The sequence below is a fragment of the Hypanus sabinus genome (genome assembly GCF_030144855.1).
Source record: "Hypanus sabinus isolate sHypSab1 chromosome X1 unlocalized genomic scaffold, sHypSab1.hap1 SUPER_X1_unloc_16, whole genome shotgun sequence".
NCBI lineage: Eukaryota > Metazoa > Chordata > Chondrichthyes > Myliobatiformes > Dasyatidae > Hypanus > Hypanus sabinus.
This window is the reverse complement of record NW_026778964.1, coordinates 410034-430221: the sequence shown is the minus strand read 5'-3', so window position 1 is coordinate 430221 and position 20188 is coordinate 410034. Positions and strand designations below refer to the sequence as shown.

General features: G+C 50.6%; 1 protein-coding gene across 1 annotated transcript; it reads right to left on the bottom strand.

Annotated features, from left to right (window-relative positions):
- Positions 1 to 1251: 1251 nt before the first annotated feature.
- Positions 1252 to 16972, bottom strand: klhl11 (kelch-like family member 11). The gene is made up of 2 exons (XM_059957782.1): positions 16583 to 16972; positions 1252 to 6383 (listed from the first exon to the last, which is right to left on the bottom strand). The coding sequence occupies exons 1-2, from the start codon at positions 16966 to 16968 to the stop codon at positions 4799 to 4801; spliced, it is 1971 nt and encodes a 656-aa protein (XP_059813765.1). The 5' UTR covers positions 16969 to 16972; the 3' UTR covers positions 1252 to 4798.
- Between the last annotated feature and the right edge of the window lie 3216 nt (positions 16973 to 20188).

The window sequence follows — 20188 nt, the reverse complement described above, 5'->3', positions numbered from 1 at the left end:
TGTCTTCTCTAACTTCTGGTTAATGCCCCTCCTCCCCTTCTTACCCCATCCCTAATATATTTAGCTTTCCTCACTCCTTTTTTCTCTCTCTCTTTCTCCCTAGTCCTCCCGTCCCATGATCCTTTCCCTTCTCTAGCTCAGTATCACTTTCGCCAATCACCTTTCCGGCTCTCAGCTTCATCCCACCCCCTCCAGTCTTCTCCTATCATTTCCTCCTCCACCACCCCCCCCCCCCCCCACTTTCAAATCTCTTACTATCTTTCCTTTCAGCTAGTCCTGACGAAGGGTCTCGGCCTGAAATGTCGACAGTGCTTCTCCTTATAGATGCTGCCTGGCCTGCTGCGTTCCACCAGCATTTTGTGTGTGTGGCTGACCAGTTAGTAGGTTATTGTAAATTGCCCCGTGATTAGGCTAGGATTAAATGGGGGGATTGCAGGGTGGCCCAGCTTGAAGGGCCCACTGTGCTGTATCTCAATAAATAATTTCAGGAAAAAATTGCTGGAGGAACTCAGCAGGTCTGGCAGCATCTGTGGAGAGGAATAAACAGTTGATGTTTCGGGACAAGGCAGGTTCACCTCTTTACCTTTCCCACCCAGTTTCATCTGTTATCTTCTAGCTTGTAGTCCTTCCCCTCCCTGCCACCTTCTGACTTCTTTCTGGTCTCAGCCCGAAACATCAACTGTTTATTCCTCTCCACAGATGCTGCCAGACCTGCTGAGTTCCTCCAGCATTTTATGGGTAAATGACGATTGTATGTTTGAACACACAGTACAGATCTGCTGCTCTATTTTCACCTAGGAAAGACGTATTGTATATAATTGTACATTGCCCTGTGTATGTTACTCAAAATGGCCTCTTTGGTTTGTTACGAGTAGAAATGCTTCTTTGTCGGATAAGTGTTTCTCTCGCCGTTGTTTCGCTTTAGAATGGCTGATATGGTAATTGTATTCATTTGTTAATCAATGGGGAATGTTATTGTGTCTTGTGATGCTGGGAACTTGGGGGAGGGGTTTTCGCAGGTTGTTGGTTTGAGGGGAGGCCGAGGAAGATGGACGTGTGTTGGACTGTTCGTAAGACCACCGGGGTGGTCCCAGGTGCGACGGCCGGATGGGTCGATTGGTTCGTTGATTGAGCTCCAACGAGTGCACTAAACAGACTGAACTTTGATAAGTTGGCGCCTTTTGTTTTTTTCCTTGTATATATATATAGCTCTCTGCATTGTAACACTTTCAATACGGAAGACAAGACATATTCCATGGTAAAAGTAACTTTTATTGACAGGCCATATTTTATAAAAATGAGTAGAGAAGTTCAGATTGCTGAACATGCACGTGCATTTTTAGACAACCCATATGTGAACGGTTCAGATGGGGGATGGAGTTTACAAACACAGGTTTTGTTCAGAAGGTGCTCCTTGCTCTATTCAACCCTATCAACGTGGGGCTCGGCTCACCGCACCGATGCAAAAGCCTGCTTCTATACAAAGCTTTTGACAGAAGGGACGTTCAAAGCATTGCCAAGGACGACAGGAAGAAACCAAACCAACTGTAATCTCAAATACAAGGCAGTAAATAGCCCGGATTTCAGACGAGGGCACAATGGAATTTAATTACTTTCCCTTCCCAACAGCCAACATTACAGAGCAGAAGTCTCTGCTCTCTTGGCCAAATGGAGAACTGAAAACTATGAAAGCACTTGAGATGCACACGCACACAGACGGCACGTTTAGGTAATCGATGGCGCCTGCTCTGACAAAGTCATCCTCCAATCTCAGTGGAGAGGGAGGCCAGTAACTCAAAGAATAAAAATTAAAACTAATCAAATGCAAGTGTCAGAAATTGGAGGGCTGTTAAGCACAGCTGGGGCCCATCTCCACCACACTGTTAGTTCTTTCAGTCGAGAGCAAGATTTAGTTCTGGTAATTGCATACATACAGTGAACAAAGAAATACAAAATGTCCAAAGCACAAGCTCCTGTATCCAGCAGGTTTCAGCTGGTTAATTAATCTAAAGCAGAGAACGCTGCCCGGTGAATCAGAGTAGTTCAATAACACAGCAAACCAAGCAGAGGAATGCAATCAGTTATTATCACATGCATGTTAACTGGCAGCAGGTTACTTAGACCACTAAAGCTTCCACAGTAATCCAAGAAAAGGCTGCTACATCTTTTGCTAAAGACAGAAGCAGATTTCACAAAAATAGAGAAGGGAAGAAAAGACCTTGTTTCTTATGTGATGGTTTGTCACAACAAGATCTGGTGTGAGATCTGTGTCACAATGAGATACTGACAACACTGTTTAGAGACGATCTGGTGTGAGATCTGTGTCACAATGAGGAATTGACAACACTGTTTAGAGACGATCTGGTGTGAGATCTGTGTCACAATGAGGAATTGACAACACTGGTTAGGGACGATCAAAGAAAGCCATTTGTAGGCAGCAAAGCTTCATGCTGAAGGGGACTAATTGCTACTGGAACTTCCTTTCGGTTTATCGGGGAGCTGTGGGCACAATATTTTCCACTGGGTTTAGTACTCCATTTCAAACGAGCAGTGATTGTAACTCTCACGCAAAACCATGCTGAGGATCACTTACCATCAATTCCAAAGCTGCAGGTGCTGGGTCTGGAAATAAAACAATTCATCAGCACGGTAACACGGGTGTAGAGATGACTCCAGTAGCTCATGCGACAAGTGACGGGGTATTTAGCAGCTGGAGGAATGCTTTCATTCCTGAACCACTGTCACACAGCAAGAACTGGACGAGCCACTGAGCACATTATCGTTTCCAGAGGCGATGAATAACACAACGTTCTCACTGCGTTACCTCCGTTAGGCAGATGGAGTTGGTGGCACAGACGTGTATGTTATAAGGAGGATTCGAGACAGGACAAGGACAGACAACGAAAGCGGATATTGCAGCTGAGACTGTCACGGCCATTTCAGTGGTGGAAGAGGGACTAGATATCTAAAATCTGAGGCCATTAAAAGATGTTCCTCCAAACCAAAGCTTATGACTGCAGAGTGTCTGTGGGAACCGGGTGTGAGCAGGCAGACGGCTTACGTTCAATTTTACTTTATCAAGGGCACTTACTCTTACCGGGTCTAGAGATGATATGTAAAGCTTCCTATTCTATTTAAAATCAGAATTAGGAAGGGAAACGGTAGCTGCTGGATACAGTATGTGATAGTCAACACTGAGCCCAGTAAACGGGAGGTAGCGCAAATGCAACAATAAGAGAAGACAATTATTAAACCAGACTTCTGAGCAAACACTGGGGCATCAACAAGGGTAAAAAACTGAGTTTATAACCACTGTATGTAGGGTCAAAAAGTGTGCAGACCTTGTGGCAGTCAGCAGTGACCCAGCTTGTGGAGATGGTAACAAAGGAACAATGGGTCACACAATAAACAGTCCTCCTACACAATAAACCCTCTTCACCAAGGCATCTTACAAATGCGTTTTCAAGTGAATTTAATTTTAAATCAGATTTGAACTGCTTACTCGAAATCCAGGACCACTTCTGATACAGAAATTAGAACGGCCTGAGCAAATGTATGTCACCTCCTCCTCCGAGCTTAACTTCTGAAACAAACGGATCTGTACTTGGAAAATACATCCTGGAATTCAACGATCGACACGTCAATATACATTTACACACACTGCAGCTTCCAGTAGCAACACCCCAGAAGACAAAACACTTAGGAAACACCACCGTGATGTAACAGAAATTTCATGTTGTTGCATTTCAATGCTTCCTAGATATTTTAATTACGGTGATTACCGTGGGTGCATTTTAACTGCTGTCATTCTCAATCTAGGACTGCAAAGAAGAGAACGTAAAGTTTTACTTCTAAAACTCGTGAGTTCAGAGGTGATGAGAGGCCACGTTAAGAACGTGCCTCACGCACTGAGCTTGTGGGTCTGTGTGGAATGGAAGGCAGTGAAAAAGTGGAGAGCAGTTGCTCTGGTCAGTGGCCACCCAGCAACTCAATCGTCACGCTCCTTACCGTAAACCCTTGAGACCCTGGAGCACGAAGGGCAGGCGTTACCTCGACCCCGATCTGCCAAATGTCAGGAGTACCCGACTGGTAGACGACGCTTCAAATATGATAGAAAGGTAATTGGCTTCCAACGGCATGGGAAACAACCACCATTGCTCGGCTGTTAATGACTGTGTCGCTCACCTACTCACGTGCTTATTGCAGCAGTCCAAGTGCTACTGATATTTGGTTGAGGCTGCCAGTGCAACATCCCACTTTCGGAAAGTTTGGATAAAAACCGCCAAGGTCTTTGACTGCGTTGATCGGACGTTAATCTAATGCTCCGGATCAGGCAGACCTTGGTTCTGGCTGTACACAAGCACCCACGAGACCAATCACAGCACACATTTGTTGACAGACTGGCCACCTGACCACATCAAACAGCGGCTGTTGATACTGCGCAACAGAAGGCATTTACAGTGCCTTCAATAAAATAGGCTCCCCACCTCTACCCAAACTTCTTAAAGTGAATTACTTTAAAAAAAACACATGACAAAGCTTATCAATTCTGCATTAGTTAATAAAAATGGGTCTGGTGTGACTAGGATAATTTTTAGTGAGAGGGTTGAAGTGAATAAATAAACATAACTAAGGCAAAGCATTTTTTTTTACAAACCTTACCAACATTTTCAACGTACCAAATTTACAACGATACTGCAGTTTATGCTTGAACAGGACAGGAGTTTCTAGTTACCTATAAACACCAACAAACTCCACATCCTTTGCACTCGGCAGCTGTGAGAGCCTCCGCCGGGGGTCAGCAGTCGACCTGGGGCTGCTGCTGTCGCCTGAGGATGAGAGAGCGCCGGTGCAACTGCTGCATCTGCTGCAGGCGTTCCCGCTGCCTGGCCAGGTTCTGCGGCATCGGGTACCTCTGCGCCCCGTGCAGGTAGCGGTAGGGGACCCTGACGTGGCAGGCCGTCGCCCGGCACCGGGGCTGGGGCATGGGGGGCAGCAGCATCCAGCGCTTCCGCTCGGCGCAGTAGCGGTACGCCTCCTTCCGGTACTGCTTGTCGATGTCGTCGCTGTTCTTCCAGCCGCCGATGATGAAGACGTCGTCGCGGAAGTAGCAGACGGCCGCCCCCTCGATGCTCAGCACCTCCGGGGGCAAGCTCTCCAGGATCTCGTCGGCCGCGGTGGCGGAGATCTTCCGCTTCGCTTCGCTGTCCGTCACGGGGTAACACCTGGGGCAGCAGGAGGCGGTGTGGTAGAAGTTTGTGGTGGAGACGGCCGTCTGGAAGGCACAGTAGTTGTCGAGCAGCGGCAGGGACTCCACGTCCTGCCACTCCCTCGTGTCCGTGTCGTACTTGGCGCTGACAGTCCCCAGACCGTCCTCGCTGTCGGTTTCCACGGGGCTGCGCGCGGTGACGTACACGTACCGGTCCTCCACGCTGATGGCTTTGACGTCGCGCAGGATCTTGGGGGCCGACTGCAAGTGGTGCCACCTGTCGTTGTCGGGCTCGTAAACGTCCACATCCTTGAAGCCCGGGCTGAAGTTGCCGTGCCCCCCGATGCTGTACAGGAGCTGCTTCACCGCCATCAGGCCGAAGGAGTGCTTCCTGGTGATCAGGTTGCTCAGCTGCTCCCAGCTGTTCCTGTTGGGGCTGTACCGCTCCACCGTCTTCGCGAACCCGGGCTCCATCGAGCCAGCCACGTAGACGTGGGACTCGGTGGCGGCCATGGCATGGCCGTCCAGGTGGTTGTGAATGTGGGGGAGGTTCACCCACCGGTCTTCGTCGACGAAGTAGCCCACGCACTCGCTGAGGTAATCTCCGCCCTCCGACACGCCGCCCACCACCATGATGACGTCCATGTTCTGACCAAAGCGAGGCTGGAAGGACACCACCTGTGACGCCCAGCTGTCCAGGCTGACCGGCTGCTGGTTCTCTGACCTCAGCGCGTGGCCCTCCACCGCCTCTGCCACCAGCCGCAGGCAGTTGGCATTCCCGGCCACCAGCTGCTCAGACTTAATGATGCGGGTCAGGTAGGTGGGCTTCATTTGGGGCAACCGCAGGAGTTTGAACAACTCCTCAAAGTGCTTCTCCCTCTCCTCGGGGTTCCGCTGAACCCATTTCACCACCGCTTCAAACAGGACTTCCTCCGAGTCCACCGTGATCTCAGAGTCTGACAGCCAGTCTCTGACCAGGTGGAAAGGCAGCGTGTAGAACTCATCGTCCCAGATCACTTTGTAAAAGTCCCTGCGAATCATGTCTGCTGCCTTCAGCGCCAGCTGGTCCAGGGAGTACATGTGGGCCAGGCTATGAACGGCCACGCAGTTTGTAAGGTTCAGCTTCTTCTTCAGAAACTCCCCACAGAATTCTTTCAGCTGCAGCAAGAGGAACCTGGAAGAAGGGAATGCCAGTTTGGGAAAATCTCGTGAGTATTAACCAAGGACGACACATCCGACAGCAAACAGATCACATATTATATACACTCAGCGGCCACTTTATTAGATAATCCTGCTTACTAAAGCAAATAACTAATCAGCTCATCAGTCACGTGGCAGCAACTTAATGCATAAACATACGCAGAAACGCTCAAGAGGTTCAATTGAGGTTTGGCCGCACAGGGTTAAGTAGTACGTGTTTCTTCATTTAGAAACAAACATAGGCGGTGAGAGTATTGCAATCAACATGTGCTGATCAGTGCAGTAGTATTGTGGTTAGCACAACACTTCACAGTACGGCAGACCTGGGTTCAATTCCTGCAGTAAGGAGTTAGAACGTGACCACGTGCGCTTTCTCCCACAGTCTGATGTTGTGCGGGTTGGTAGCTTAATTGCCCCATGATTAGGCTAGGATTAAATCTGGGTGGGATGGTTTGAAGGGCTCATTCCATGCTGTATCTCAATAAAATAATCCAGAGGGGGGGGTGGCTAATTTTCAAGCAATCACGGAAAAAAATATAACTAACAATATTTTGCAGGAAGGATCACAGGAATATTGCTTTAAGTATAGTGCAGGTCCTTAAGAATAGGCTTTTTAAAAATAGAATCTGATACAAATATGAATATATAGGATTGAGATATCCTGAGCCACACTCCGGTTTGCCAGTCGCCATAAAGAGGTGCAACGATTACTTTGTTTTAGGCGTGATTAGTCAGATCGTGGCTATGCTGCCCTCTCGCATACAGGTCTCCCGTCTCTGCTCTGCAGCTGCAGATGGGTCAGCTGCTGATGTATTTGTGAATTATTGGCTACATCTCACTCATCATGAGGGTGATCATCCAACTAAGAATATGTTGGAAGCTCTAAGATCACAAGATACGCAGCTTTGGAGGGTTAGAAAATGATCAGGCTGAGATTGTGGCTCTGTCTAATATAACCTGTGCTCTAGTGTGGTTTTATCCAGTATTTCTCCCTGGCTATTTCCTTTCCCTGCGGTAGATTTGCCTCCTTGGGCAAGGCTGTGTATCTGAAGAGGTGGTCGTGACTCAATAGGATGGAATGGCCCCAGCGTTTACAGATGATTGACATACCGGTTGATAGGTTAATTGGTCATTGTGAACAGTCCCACGGTCAGGCTAGGGTTAAACCAGGGTTTGTGGGGGTTGCCGGGCAGTGCCTCGAAGGGCTGGAAACACCTATTCCACATTTTATGTCAATGAATATGTAATGTGTCTGTGCTGTCTTTACGACAGTTATTTAGTTTATAATATTTTCGCTTAGTAATTCATTCAATAGTATTTTCTAGTTAGAATTAGGAGTGTTTAAAGTATATTCATTGCATGTAAAATATATCGGCATGCGATGACGTCACATCCGGTTTCGCCGCGTCTTGTGGGAAAACACCGGTTTGAAATTAGCGCGAGGGTGGGGGCTCACCACGAGGCACACCTGAGCAGAAGTAGTTTTGCAGGCATGAGAAATCACAGTGAGAGCAACGCTGTAAGTTAATAGATAATCGATATATTGAACTAAGATGTTAATGCCGATCCTGTTAGAAGTAACGACGGTAGATAATGTTTATGCTTTCGTTAGTTAAAGAGTCGCGGATAGTTTGCATGGAAGTGTATTTAAAGTAGTCAATGGAGCAGGTAAACTCTCCCTGTATACTGCACCTTAGTGTAATGTAGTTATAGTCACCTTTGCAAGTATTTACACTTGAAATGTGACATTAAGGAAGGAACAAATACTGTATCAATCTTGTATTGTTTTATCAACAGTTTTCACCATATGTTAATGTGAAGAGTGAACAGTAAATGGTTAATCTTACTGCGATCTGGTTTGCATTGGCTGTGGTTTATCCGGACGTTAAATTCGGCATTCGTTACACCCGAAGGAGAACGTTACAGTGTCTGTGTGTACATGTCTGTCTCTGTGTACGCACATACGTGTATGCATACATGTATGTGTATTAGCTTTTTTTTATTATGTACTGCTGCCTCAAAAACAAATTTGACGACAAATGTCAATGATATTAAACCTGATCTGTGGCCCTGCTTAAAAGCATATTTTGTATGCTGAAAATATGAACAATGCTCCCCATATGCCTGCTGTTCACCGGTCCAGTCTTTGCACTTCCATTTCAAGGTCCTGACTCTCAGCATTATCCAAGGTTGACAAGCAACAATTCCCAAATTCAAGAGCGGCGATGGTGTTTGGGTATACGTTCTCGACAGCACCATTTTAAAAATCTCCTTTCATTATGATGGACATGCCCCTTGCTCAGCTGGTGCTGCCCTCTGGTGTTCTCTCAGAGGAAGAACAAGCTCGAGCAAGAACAACATCCCATTTTGCAGGACATGCCACTCAGGGACTTGAGCTTTATTATGTTCGTCTGACTGTATGTTTCCTGCTGTCATACCCACATCCGCTTTGCGCTGTTGTTACTCTGTTTTGCACCCCAAACCCAGAGGAACGCTGCTTCATCTGGCTATGCTGAATGATATTTGCATGGGCTAGATCTGTTTAATGTTGAGATTAAGCCACTGATGAGGGTTTCAACTGAAAGGGGAGCGGGTTCAGGTGATGTTACATCGGTGAAAGCAGACGTGATCACCTCCTGACCAAACGCTCACTTCACCTGCTGAGTACCTCCAGCATTTCTTTTTGATTCCCCCCTGCAAGAAATGTTTCTTGTGCATGCCTCCTTTAATCTGCCCTGACCCGTGCTTTGAATCATCCACTCAGCAAACATCCCCTCCAAAATAGCTGTCATGTTACTGACACAAGAGATTCTGCAGATGCCGGAAATCCAAAGCAACACACACATCTTCTGGATAGACCACAAAACTATTTATTTCACACCTTTTATATCTGTTCTTCATCTTAAACACATTTCTGAAACTGCTAAAGCCTGCAATTTACAGTTTGGAGATCAATTGAGTGATCCAGCACTTTATTGACTCCAAAACGATTCCGGGCTCCAAGCCCAAAGCCTCAAGGCGAAGAAATTTTGAGATGGGACGCTACGCAACGATCAACTCCATTTCGTCGATTGAAGCTTCTATTATTAGCCAATTAGAGACGCTGAAGATTGAGACATCGAGGCGAGCAAGTGTTCAGCTTCGCCCTTTGACTCCTCTGCTACCGGAGGAGCCTGTGTGGCCCAGCTCTGTGCCTGGAGGGTAGGCCTCAGCCCTCGAGCCACGTCTCTCTCTTTCCACAATGTTGGGGGACTATGGACTGCGGACTTGTTCAGACTTCTTCAGATTCAGTTTTTGTATTCTGTGCTTATGCCTGCTCTTTCTCATTGTTTTTGTGCAGGGGAGAGGGGGTTTGGGTGTCGATGTTCTTGTTGCGTTTTGTGCGGGGGAGGGGGGTTTGTGGGGGGGCTGATGATCATGTTCCCATTCTTTGTTTTGCGCGGGGGGTGGGTTTGCTGTTTTTCTTTGAACGACTTTCTTTGTCTCGTGACTATCTGGAGAAGACGAATCTCAAGAGTTGTTTACGGCATACGTACATAAATGAACCCTTGAACAAAATGCTGTAGGAACTCAGTAGGTCAGGCAGCATCTACGGAGAGGAAGGGGAAAGATGTCAGAATAAAGAGGTGGGGGAGGGGAAGGAGGAAAAGCTAGAAGGTGGAGCCAGCTTGTGGGGGGGGGGGGGAACTGTTGGGGTTTGAAATAAGAAGCTGGGAGGTTGGTAAAGGGCTGGAGAGGGAGGAATCTGATAGGAGAGGAGAGTCAACCATGGGAGAAAGGGAAGGAGGTGGAGCAGCAGGGAGAGGTGAGGAGAAAAGGAAAGAGGTCAGAGTTGGTACTTCAAGAGGAAGCAAGAGGGAGGGGGAAAGCACTGTCATACTGTAGATCTTGTGAATCTATTTTAAGGTGACTGTTAAGTTCTACCTGTATTTGAAAGTACCAGCGCATTCCACTTAGTTCAACAGCAAAGGAAAAGCACTGGAATTTCTAGATGTACTGTGGAGAGCATTCTAACAGGCTGCATCACTGTCTGATGGGGGGGGTGGTTACTGCAGATTCAAAATAAGCTGCAGAAAACTAAACAGTCAAGGGCACTAGCCTCCCCAGCATCCAGGACACCTTCAAAAGGTGATGCCTTAAAAAGGGGCCCCATCAACCAGGACATGCCCTCTTCTTATTGCTACCATCTGCAAGGAGGTAAAGGAACCTAAAGACACACACTCAACAATTCAGGAACAGTTTCTGCCATCTGATTTCTGAATGGACATTGAACCCATGACCACCCGTATTCTTGCACTAGTTACTTAATTTCACCTTTTTAATCCTTCTTACTGTAATTGTCAGATTTTATTGTAATGTACTGCAACGTATCACAGTGCCTAACAACAAATTTCACGACATATGCCAGAGATGGGGTGGGGATGGGGGCAGTTTAAAGGTGATACGACGGGCAAGTAGTTTTTTGCTTATGCCAGTGCTTGGTTACCGAGGGCAGTAGTGGAATGTGGTTAAGTTGAAGACAGACAGATGGTTATGAAAGACAAGAGGAGTGAGTACCGTGCCAGCAGGACAGCGAGATGACTACTGTTTATCTATTCTGCGCATTACGTGCACTTTGAATGATAGCTTGTTAACTTACTTGTGGTAATATTTTGTTTTATGGGCTGTGTGGGTGCACCGTGGTCCAGGAGTAAGTTGGGTTGTTTGGTTCTATACATATCAGGTAAAAATAAACTTGAACCTGAGGGCATTTAGATTCAAGATCAGCACGGCCTGGGCTAAATGGCTTGTCCCGTGCTGTAACATTCTGCGTTCAGTCCCTCAACAACCCACACACCCAGTCCAGTACCCAGTGAAAGGCCTAACCTTGGTCCTTCACCCAGTGAAAGCCTTCCCTCTCCAGTCCCTCAACAACAAAATTCCTACTCCCAGTCCCACAACCCAATGACATTCAGCTGCCCCCCAGCCCCTTAACCAATGAAACCGCACTCCCCAACCCTCAGCCAATGAAACCCACAATACTCCGGTCCCTAAGCCAATGAAACCCAATACACCAGTACCTCAGCCAATAAAATATCCCAAACACTCAGCCTGATACCCCAGCCCCTCAGCCAATAAAGCCCCAAATACCCAGGCCCCTCAGCCAATGAAGCCCCCATACCCTGGCTCCTCAAACCCCTCATAACCCAGTCCCTCAACCAATGCAACCCCTGATACCTCAGCCAATGAAACCACTCAAACCCCAGTCCCTCAGCCAATGAAGCCCCTGATACCTCAGCCAATGAAACCACTCAAACCCCAGTCCCTCAGCCAATGAAGCCCCTGATACCTCAGCCAATGAAACCACTCAAACCCCAGTCCCTCAGCCAATGAAGCCCCTGCTGCCCCAGTCCCTCAGCCAGTGAAGCACCGATGACCCAGTCCATCAGCCAGTGAAGCCCCTTATGCCCCAGTCTCTCAGCCAATGAAGCCCCTGATGACCCAGTCCCTCAGCCAATGAAGCCCCTGATGACCCAGTCCCTCAGCCAATGAAGCCCGATACCTCAGCCAATGAAACCACTCAAACCCCAGTCCCTCAGCCAATGAAGCCCCTGATGACCCAGTCCCTCAGCCAATGAAGCCCCTGATGACCCAGTCTCTCAGCCAATGAAGCCCCCGATGACCCAGTCCCTCAGCCAATGAAGCCCCTGATGACCCAGTCCCTCAGCCAATGAAACCCCTGATGACCCAGTCCCTCAGCCAATGAAGCCCCTGATGACCCAGTCCCTCAGCCAATGAAGCCCCTGATGACCCAGTCCCTCAGCCAATGAAGCCCCTGATGACTCACTCCTCAGCCAATGAAGCCCCCGATGACCCAGTCCCTCAGCCAATGAAGCCCCCGATGACCCAGTCCCTCAGCCAATGAAGCCCCTGATGACCCGGTCCCTTAGCCAATGAAACCCCTGATGACCCAGTCCCTCAGCCAATGCTCCCAATGCCCCGTCCCTCAGCCAATGAAACCCCTGATGACCCAGTCCCTCAGCCAATGCTCCTGATGACCCAGTCCCTCAGCCAATGAAGCCCCTGATGACCCAGTCCCTCAGCCAATGAAACCCCCGATGACCCAGTCCCTCAGCCAATGCTCCTGATGACCCGGTCCCTCAGCCAATGAAGCCCCTGATGACCCGGTCCCTTAGCCAATGAAACCCCTGATGACCCAGTCCCTCAGCCAATGCTCCCAATGCCCCGTCCCTCAGCCAATGAAACCCCTGATGACCCAGACCCTCAGCCAATGCTCCTGATGACCCAGTCCCTCAGCCAATGAAGCCCCTGATGACCCAGTCCCTCAGCCAATGAAACCCCTGATGACCCGGTCCCTTAGCCAATGAAACCCCTGATGACCCAGTCCCTCAGCCAATGCTCCCAATGCCCCGTCACTCAGCCAATGAAACCCCTAATGACCCAGTCCCTCAGCCAATGCTCCTGATGACCCAGTCCCTCAGCCAATGAAGCCCCTGATGACCCGGTCCCTTAGCCAATGAAACCCCTGATGACCCAGTCCCTCAGCCAATGCTCCCAATGCCCCGTCCCTCAGCCAATGAAACCCCTGATGACCCAGTCCCTCAGCCAATGCTCCTGATGACCCAGTCCCTCAGCCAATGAAGCCCCTGATGACCCAGTCCCTCAGCCAATGAAACCCCCGATGACCCAGTCCCTCAGCCAATGCTCCTGATGACCCGGTCCCTCAGCCAATGAAGCCCCTGATGACCCGGTCCCTTAGCCAATGAAACCCCTGATGACCCAGTCCCTCAGCCAATGCTCCCAATGCCCCGTCCCTCAGCCAATGAAACCCCTGATGACCCAGACCCTCAGCCAATGCTCCTGATGACCCAGTCCCTCAGCCAATGAAGCCCCTGATGACCCAGTCCCTCAGCCAATGAAACCCCTGATGACCCGGTCCCTTAGCCAATGAAACCCCTGATGACCCAGTCCCTCAGCCAATGCTCCCAATGCCCCGTCCCTCAGCCAATGAAACCCCTAATGACCCAGTCCCTCAGCCAATGCTCCTGATGACCCAGTCCCTCAGCCAATGAAGCCCCTGATGACCCGGTCCCTTAGCCAATGAAACCCCTGATGACCCAGTCCCTCAGCCAATGCTCCCAATGCCCCGTCCCTCAGCCAATGAAACCCCTGATGACCCAGTCCCTCAGCCAATGCTCCTGATGACCCAGTCCCTCAGCCAATGAAGCCCCTGATGACCCAGTCCCTCAGCCAATGAAACCCCCGATGACCCAGTCCCTCAGCCAATGCTCCTGATGACCCGGTCCCTCAGCCAATGAAGCCCCTGATGACCCAGTCCCTCAGCCAATGCTCCTGATGACCCAGTCCCTCAGCCAATGCTCCTGATGACCCGGTCCCTCAGCCAATGCTCCTGATGACCCGGTCCCTCAGCCAATGCTCCTGATGACCCGGTCCCTCAGCCAATGCTCCTGATGACCCGGTCCCTCAGCCAATGCTCCTGATGACCCAGTCCCTCAGCCAATGCTCCTGATGACCCGGTCCCTCAGCCAATGCTCCTGATGACCCAGTCCCTCAGCCAATGAAGCCCCTGATGACCCAGTCCCTCAGCCAATGCTCCTGATGACCCAGTCTCTCAACCAATGAAGCCCCTGATGACCCAGTCCCTCAGCCAATGAAGCCCCTGATGACCCAGTCTCTCAGCCAATGAAGTCCCTGATGACCCAGTCCCTCAGCCAATGAAACCCCTGATGACCCAGTCCCTCAGCCAATGAAACCCCTGATGACCCAGTCCCTCAGCCAATGAAACCCCTGATGACCCGGTCCCTCAGCCAATGAAGCCCCTGATGCCCCGGTCCCTCAGCCAATGAAGCCCCTGATGCCCCAGTCCCTCAGCCAATGAAACCCCTGATGACCCAGTCTCTCAGCCAATGAAGCCCGTGATGCCCCAGTCTCTCAGCCAATGAAGCCCCTGATGACCCAGTCCCTCAGCCAATGAAGCCCCTGATGACCCAGTCTCTCAGCCAATGAAGCCCCTGATGCCCCAGTCTCTCAGCCAATGCTCCCGATGACCCAGTCCCTCAGCCAATGAAGCCCCTGATGACCCAGTCCCTCAGCCAATGAAACCCCTGATGACCCAGTCCCTCAGCCAATGAAACCCCTGATGACGCAGTCTCTCAGCCAATGCTCCCGATGACCCAGTCTCTCAGCCAATGCTCCCGATGACCCAGTCTCTCAGCCAATGCTCCCGATGACCCAGTCCCTCAGCCAATGAGGCCCCTGATGACCCAGTCTCTCAGCCAATGAAGCCCCTGATGACCCAGTCTCTCAGCCAATGCTCCCGATGACCCAGTCCCTCAGCCAATGATGCCCCTGATGACCCAGTCTCTCAGCCAATGAAGCCCCTGATGACCCAGTCTCTCAGCCAATGAAGCCCCTGATGCCCCAGTCCCTCAGCCAATGAAACCCCTGATGACCCAGTCCCTCAGCCAATGAAACCCCTGATGACCCAGTCTCTCAGCCAATGCTCCCGATGACCCAGTCTCTCAGCCAATGAAGCCCCTGATGACCCGGTCCCTGAGCCAATGAAGCCCCTGATGACCCAGTCCCTCAGCCAATGCTCCCAATGCCCCGTCCCTCAGCCAATGAAGCCCCTGATGCCCCAGTCTCTCAGCCAATGCTCCCGATGACCCGGTCCCTCAGCCAATGAAGCCCCTGATGACCCGGTCCCTCAGCCAATGAAACCCCTGATGACCCGGTCCCTCAGCCAATGAAGCCCCTGATGACCCGGTCCCTCAGCCAATGAAGCCCCTGATGACCCAGTCTCTCAGCCAATGCTCCTGATGCCCCAGTCCCTCAGCCAATGCTCCTGATGCCCCAGTCTCTCAGCCAATGCTCCCGATGACCCGGTCCCTCAGCCAATGAAGCCCCTGATGCCCCAGTCTCTCAGCCAATGCTCCCGATGACCCGGTCCCTCAGCCAATGAAGCCCCTGATGCCCCAGTCTCTCAGCCAATGCTCCTGATGCCCCAGTCCCTCAGCCAATGCTCCTGATGACCCAGTCCCTCAGCCAATGAAGCCCCTGATGACCCAGTCCCTCAGCCAATGAAACCCCTGATGACCCGGTCCCTTAGCCAATGAAGCCCCTGATGCCCCAGTCTCTCAGCCAATGCTCCCGATGACCCAGTCCCTCAGCCAATGAAGCCCCTGATGCCCCAGTCCCTCAGCCAATGAAACCCCTGATGACCCAGTCCCTCAGCCAATGAAACCCCTGATGACCCAGTCTCTCAGCCAATGCTCCCGATGACCCAGTCCCTCAGCCAATGAAGCCCCTGATGACCCAGTCCCTCAGCCAATGAAACCCCTGATGACCCGGTCCCTTAGCCAATGAAGCCCCTGATGCCCCAGTCTCTCAGCCAATGCTCCCGATGACCCAGTCCCTCAGCCAATGAAACCCCTGATGACCCGGTCCCTCAGCCAATGAAGCCCCTGATGACCCAGTCTCTCAGCCAATGCTCCCGATGACCCAGTCCCTCAGCCAATGAAGCCCCTGATGACCCAGTCTCTCAGCCAATGAAACCCCTGATGACCCAGTCTCTCAGCCAATGAAGCCCCTGATGACCCAGTCCCTCAGCCAATGCTCCTGATGACCCGGTCCCTCAGCCAATGAAGCCCCTGATGACCCAGTCTCTCAGCCAATGAAACCCCTGATGACCCAGTCCCTCAGCCAATGAAGCTCCTGATGACCCGGTCCCTCAGCCAATGCTCCTGATGACCCAGTCTCTCAGCCAATGCTCCCGATGACCCAGTCTCTCAGCCAATGAAACCCCTGATGACCCGGTCCCTCAGCCAATGAAGCCCCTGATGACCCAGTCTCTCAGCCAATGCTCCCGATGACCCAGTCCCTCAGCCAATGAAGCCCCTGATGACCCAGTCTCTCAGCCAATGAAACCCCTGATGACCCAGTCTCTCAGCCAATGAAGCCCCTGATGACCCAGTCCCTCAGCCAATGCTCCTGATGACCCGGTCCCTCAGCCAATGAAGCCCCTGATGACCCAGTCTCTCAGCCAATGAAACCCCTGATGACCCAGTCCCTCAGCCAATGAAGCTCCTGATGACCCGGTCCCTCAGCCAATGAAACGCTGGCTCCTCAGGCCGGTCGGCCAATCAGACTCACCTGTCGGCCAGCTCCAGCACTTCGTGGACGGTGCCGGTGCAGACGCGGATGGCGCCGGTGTACATGTACTGTATGACGGCCTCGACGGTGTCGGGGTCGGGGCCGGGCTGGGTGCTCCAGTTGCGCATCTCGACCCGCTCGGAGCGCGACTCCTCGAAGTTGCCGCCGAGCAGCGGCTGGAAGTACTCGGTGGCGGCGGCCAGCACCGAGCGGTGGGCGCGGAACTCGCGGCCCCCCACCGACAGCGTCAGGTCGCAGAAGAGGCCGCGCTTCCTCTGCTCGTTCTGCCGGCGGGACAGCTCCAGGCAGTGGCTCTTCGAGTCGAAGTAGTCGGACTCGTCGTCTCCGCCGTCGCTGCCGCCGTCCGCGGTCGTAACCTCCGCCATCGCCGGCCGCGGTCGTAACCTCCGCCAACCGCCGTCCGCGCACGCCCGTCCGTCCGCCCGCTCGCCTGCTGACGTCACCGCGCCCGCCTGCTGCTGACGTCACCGCCCCTGCGGACCGCGTCACCGACCCCTGCGTGCCCCGCCCTCTTTCGAAACTTTCCGCCCGAAGTTTGAGTGTCAGCAGAGTCAGCTGGTTGGGGGAGGGGGAGGGGGCAAAACATGTTAAAGTGCCGGGGTTAGGACTGAGCTTAAGTTACCACTCAATGCACTTTAGTAACTATTTAAGAACTTTGTAAAAGCTATTTATTAATGCTTTTTGGGAGGGTGATTTTAGATGCATATCATATTTATACTGAGTTAAATACTGTATATAATTAGTTTTGCTACAGTAAGTGTATGGGACACTGGAAAAATGTTGAATTTCCCCTTGGGGATGAATGAATAAAGTATCTATCTATCTAAATTACCTGCGGGCAGGAGAGTCTTCTCCAAATCTACCCCACCACAGTTGTAACCATCACAGCACAGAAACAGGCCCTTCTCGGCCGGGCCTCACCCTTTCTCTTTGCCCAATCCCGCCGACCTGCACCCGGACCATATGTATCCCTCCATTTCCCCCCCCCCCCCTCATCCAGGTACCCCTCCAAGTTTTATTTCCTTCAATGTTAAAAGTCAGCGCCGCATTTACCACTTCAGCTGGCAGCTCCCCACAGCTCTCCGTGTGAAGAAGCCCCCCCACCCCTCCCCAATGTTCCTTTTAAACTTTTCCCCCTTCACTCAACCCAAGTCCTCTTTTTTCCTCTCTCTCCCCGAGCCTCAGTGGAACGAGCCTGCTCGCTGTCGCTTCATCTATACCCATCATAATTTTATATACTTCTATCAAGTCTGATAGATCCACATTGATCGTGTGGATAGTCAGAGGCTTTTTCCCAGAGCTGAAATGGCTGCCACAAGAGGACACAGTTTTAAGGTGCCGGGGAGTAGGTACAGATGTCAGGGGTAAGTTTTATTTTAACGTACAGAGTGGTGAGTGTGTGGAATGGGCTGCCGGCAACGGTGTTGGAGGCGGATACGATAGGGTCTTTTAAGAGACTCCTGGACAGGTACATGGAGCTCAGAAAAACAGAGGGCTATGGGTAAGCCTAGTAATTTCAAAGGTAGCCTCATGTTCGGCACAGCTCTGTGGGCCGAAGGACCTGTATTGTGCTGTAGGTTTTCTATGTTTCTATGTCTCCCCTCATTCTTCTACGCTCCAGGGAATAAAGTCCTAGTGGGCAAAAGAAAAAGAGACAATTTGAAGAATCTGTTTTTTTTTAAATAGCAAAGTTGGAAGTAATTTTATTACCGAAGTCCGGGGTCGCCACCACTTGCTGAGGAAGTTGAGGTCCTTTGGGGCGTGCAGGCACCCCCACACGTGTTCTACCGGTCTGCGGTGAGCTGGGGCAATGGCATCCACGCGGGTTATGCCAACAGGCTCAATAAACTGATTAGAAAGGCTCAGTCGGTGAATTCCCCCCCCCCCAATACCCCAGTACCTCAGCCAGTGAAACCCGATATGCCAGTCCCTCAGCCAATTAAGCCCCCCGATACCCCAGTCCCTCAGCCAAGTTAAAGGGAGCCAAACCGGACACACTGGAGGCTGTGGTAGAACAGAGGATTGTTTGTAAAATCCTGGCAATTCCGGACAATGTCTCCCACCCTCTGTGTGCCACCTTGGCCGAACGGAGGAGCACTTTCAGTAACAGACTGAGACGACTGCACTGCTCCAAAGAGCACGAAATGAGGCCATTCTTACCCTCGGACATCAGGCTCCATAATGAGTCAACCTGTAGCCGGGGAAGTGATGATCCCCTCCTGTCAGATTGTTTGTGGGAACCTATTTTTTTATTCTTTCTCACTTCTAATATTTGTATATCTGTGCACTTCAGATTCAGTTTATTGTCATTTAAAAACCACAATTGCAATGCAGTTAAAAAATGAGGCAACGTTCCTCCAGAATGATATCACAAAAGCACACGACAAAATAGACTTGAAATGCTACTGTAATTTCCTTTGGGAGCAATAAAGTATCCATCTACTGGAGATTCATTTTCCTGTGGGCATTTACAGGAAAATAAAGACTTAGAATAGAATTTATGAAAAGAAAGTTCAGAAAGACTGACAACCAATGGGAAGACAACTTTCAAAAATCAGCTTTTTATGTCAAAGTCCAAGGTCAATTTCTTGATCAAAGTAAGCGTGGTTGTATAGGTCTCCATATACAGCCCTGAGATTCATTTTCTTGCAGGTGTTTACATGAAAATAAAGTCATCCAGTAGATTTTTTTGGGGGGAGAAAAAACAGTCCATAAACAAACACTGATAACCAATGAGCCAGAGAAGACGATTTTCAGAATTAGGTTTTACCATTCAAGTGTAATCGGGATTCAACCACACATGAATACAGCCAAACGAGACGGCGTTCAGCCAAGGCGCTGAAACACATTGCCGGCAGTCACACAGGTTCACAGAATTGAAGAGTCCCCACCAACCCCGCGAGGCCACGGTTCGACGCTCAGTCAGAATGTTGTCGGCCGGTGTCGTGAAATTTTGTTGTCGTTCTGGTAGCCGTACATTGAAATTCATAACAGTAGAAAATACTGGAGAATTACAGTGAGAGCGTGTGTATATTTATTATACTTAAATAAGTAGTACAAAATAGAAATTTATAAAAAGTACTGAGGTAGTGTTCATGGGTTCAGTGTCCATTCAGAAATCAGATGGCGGAGGGGAAGAAGCTGTTCCTGAATCACTGAGTCTGTGTCTTCAGGCTCCTGTACCTCCTCCCTGATGGCAGAGGGGAAGAAGCTGTTCCTGAATCATTGAGTGTGTGTCTTCAGGCTCCTGCACCTCCTCCCTGATGGCAGAGGGGAAGAAGCTGTTCCTGAATCGTTGAGTGTGTGTCTTCAGGCTCCTGTACCTCCTCCCTGATGGCAGAGGGGAAGAAGCTGTTCCTGAATCGTTGAGTGTGTGTCTTCAGGCTCCTGTACCTCCTCCCTGATGGCAGAGGGGAAGAAGCTGTTCCTGAATCGTTGAGTGTGTGTCTTCAGGCTCCTGTACCTCCTCCCTGATGGCAGAGGGGAAGAAGCTGTTCCTGAATCGTTGAGTGTGTGTCTTCAGGCTCCTGTACCTCCTCCCTGATGGCAGAGGGGAAGAAGCTGTTCCTGAATCGTTGAGTGTGT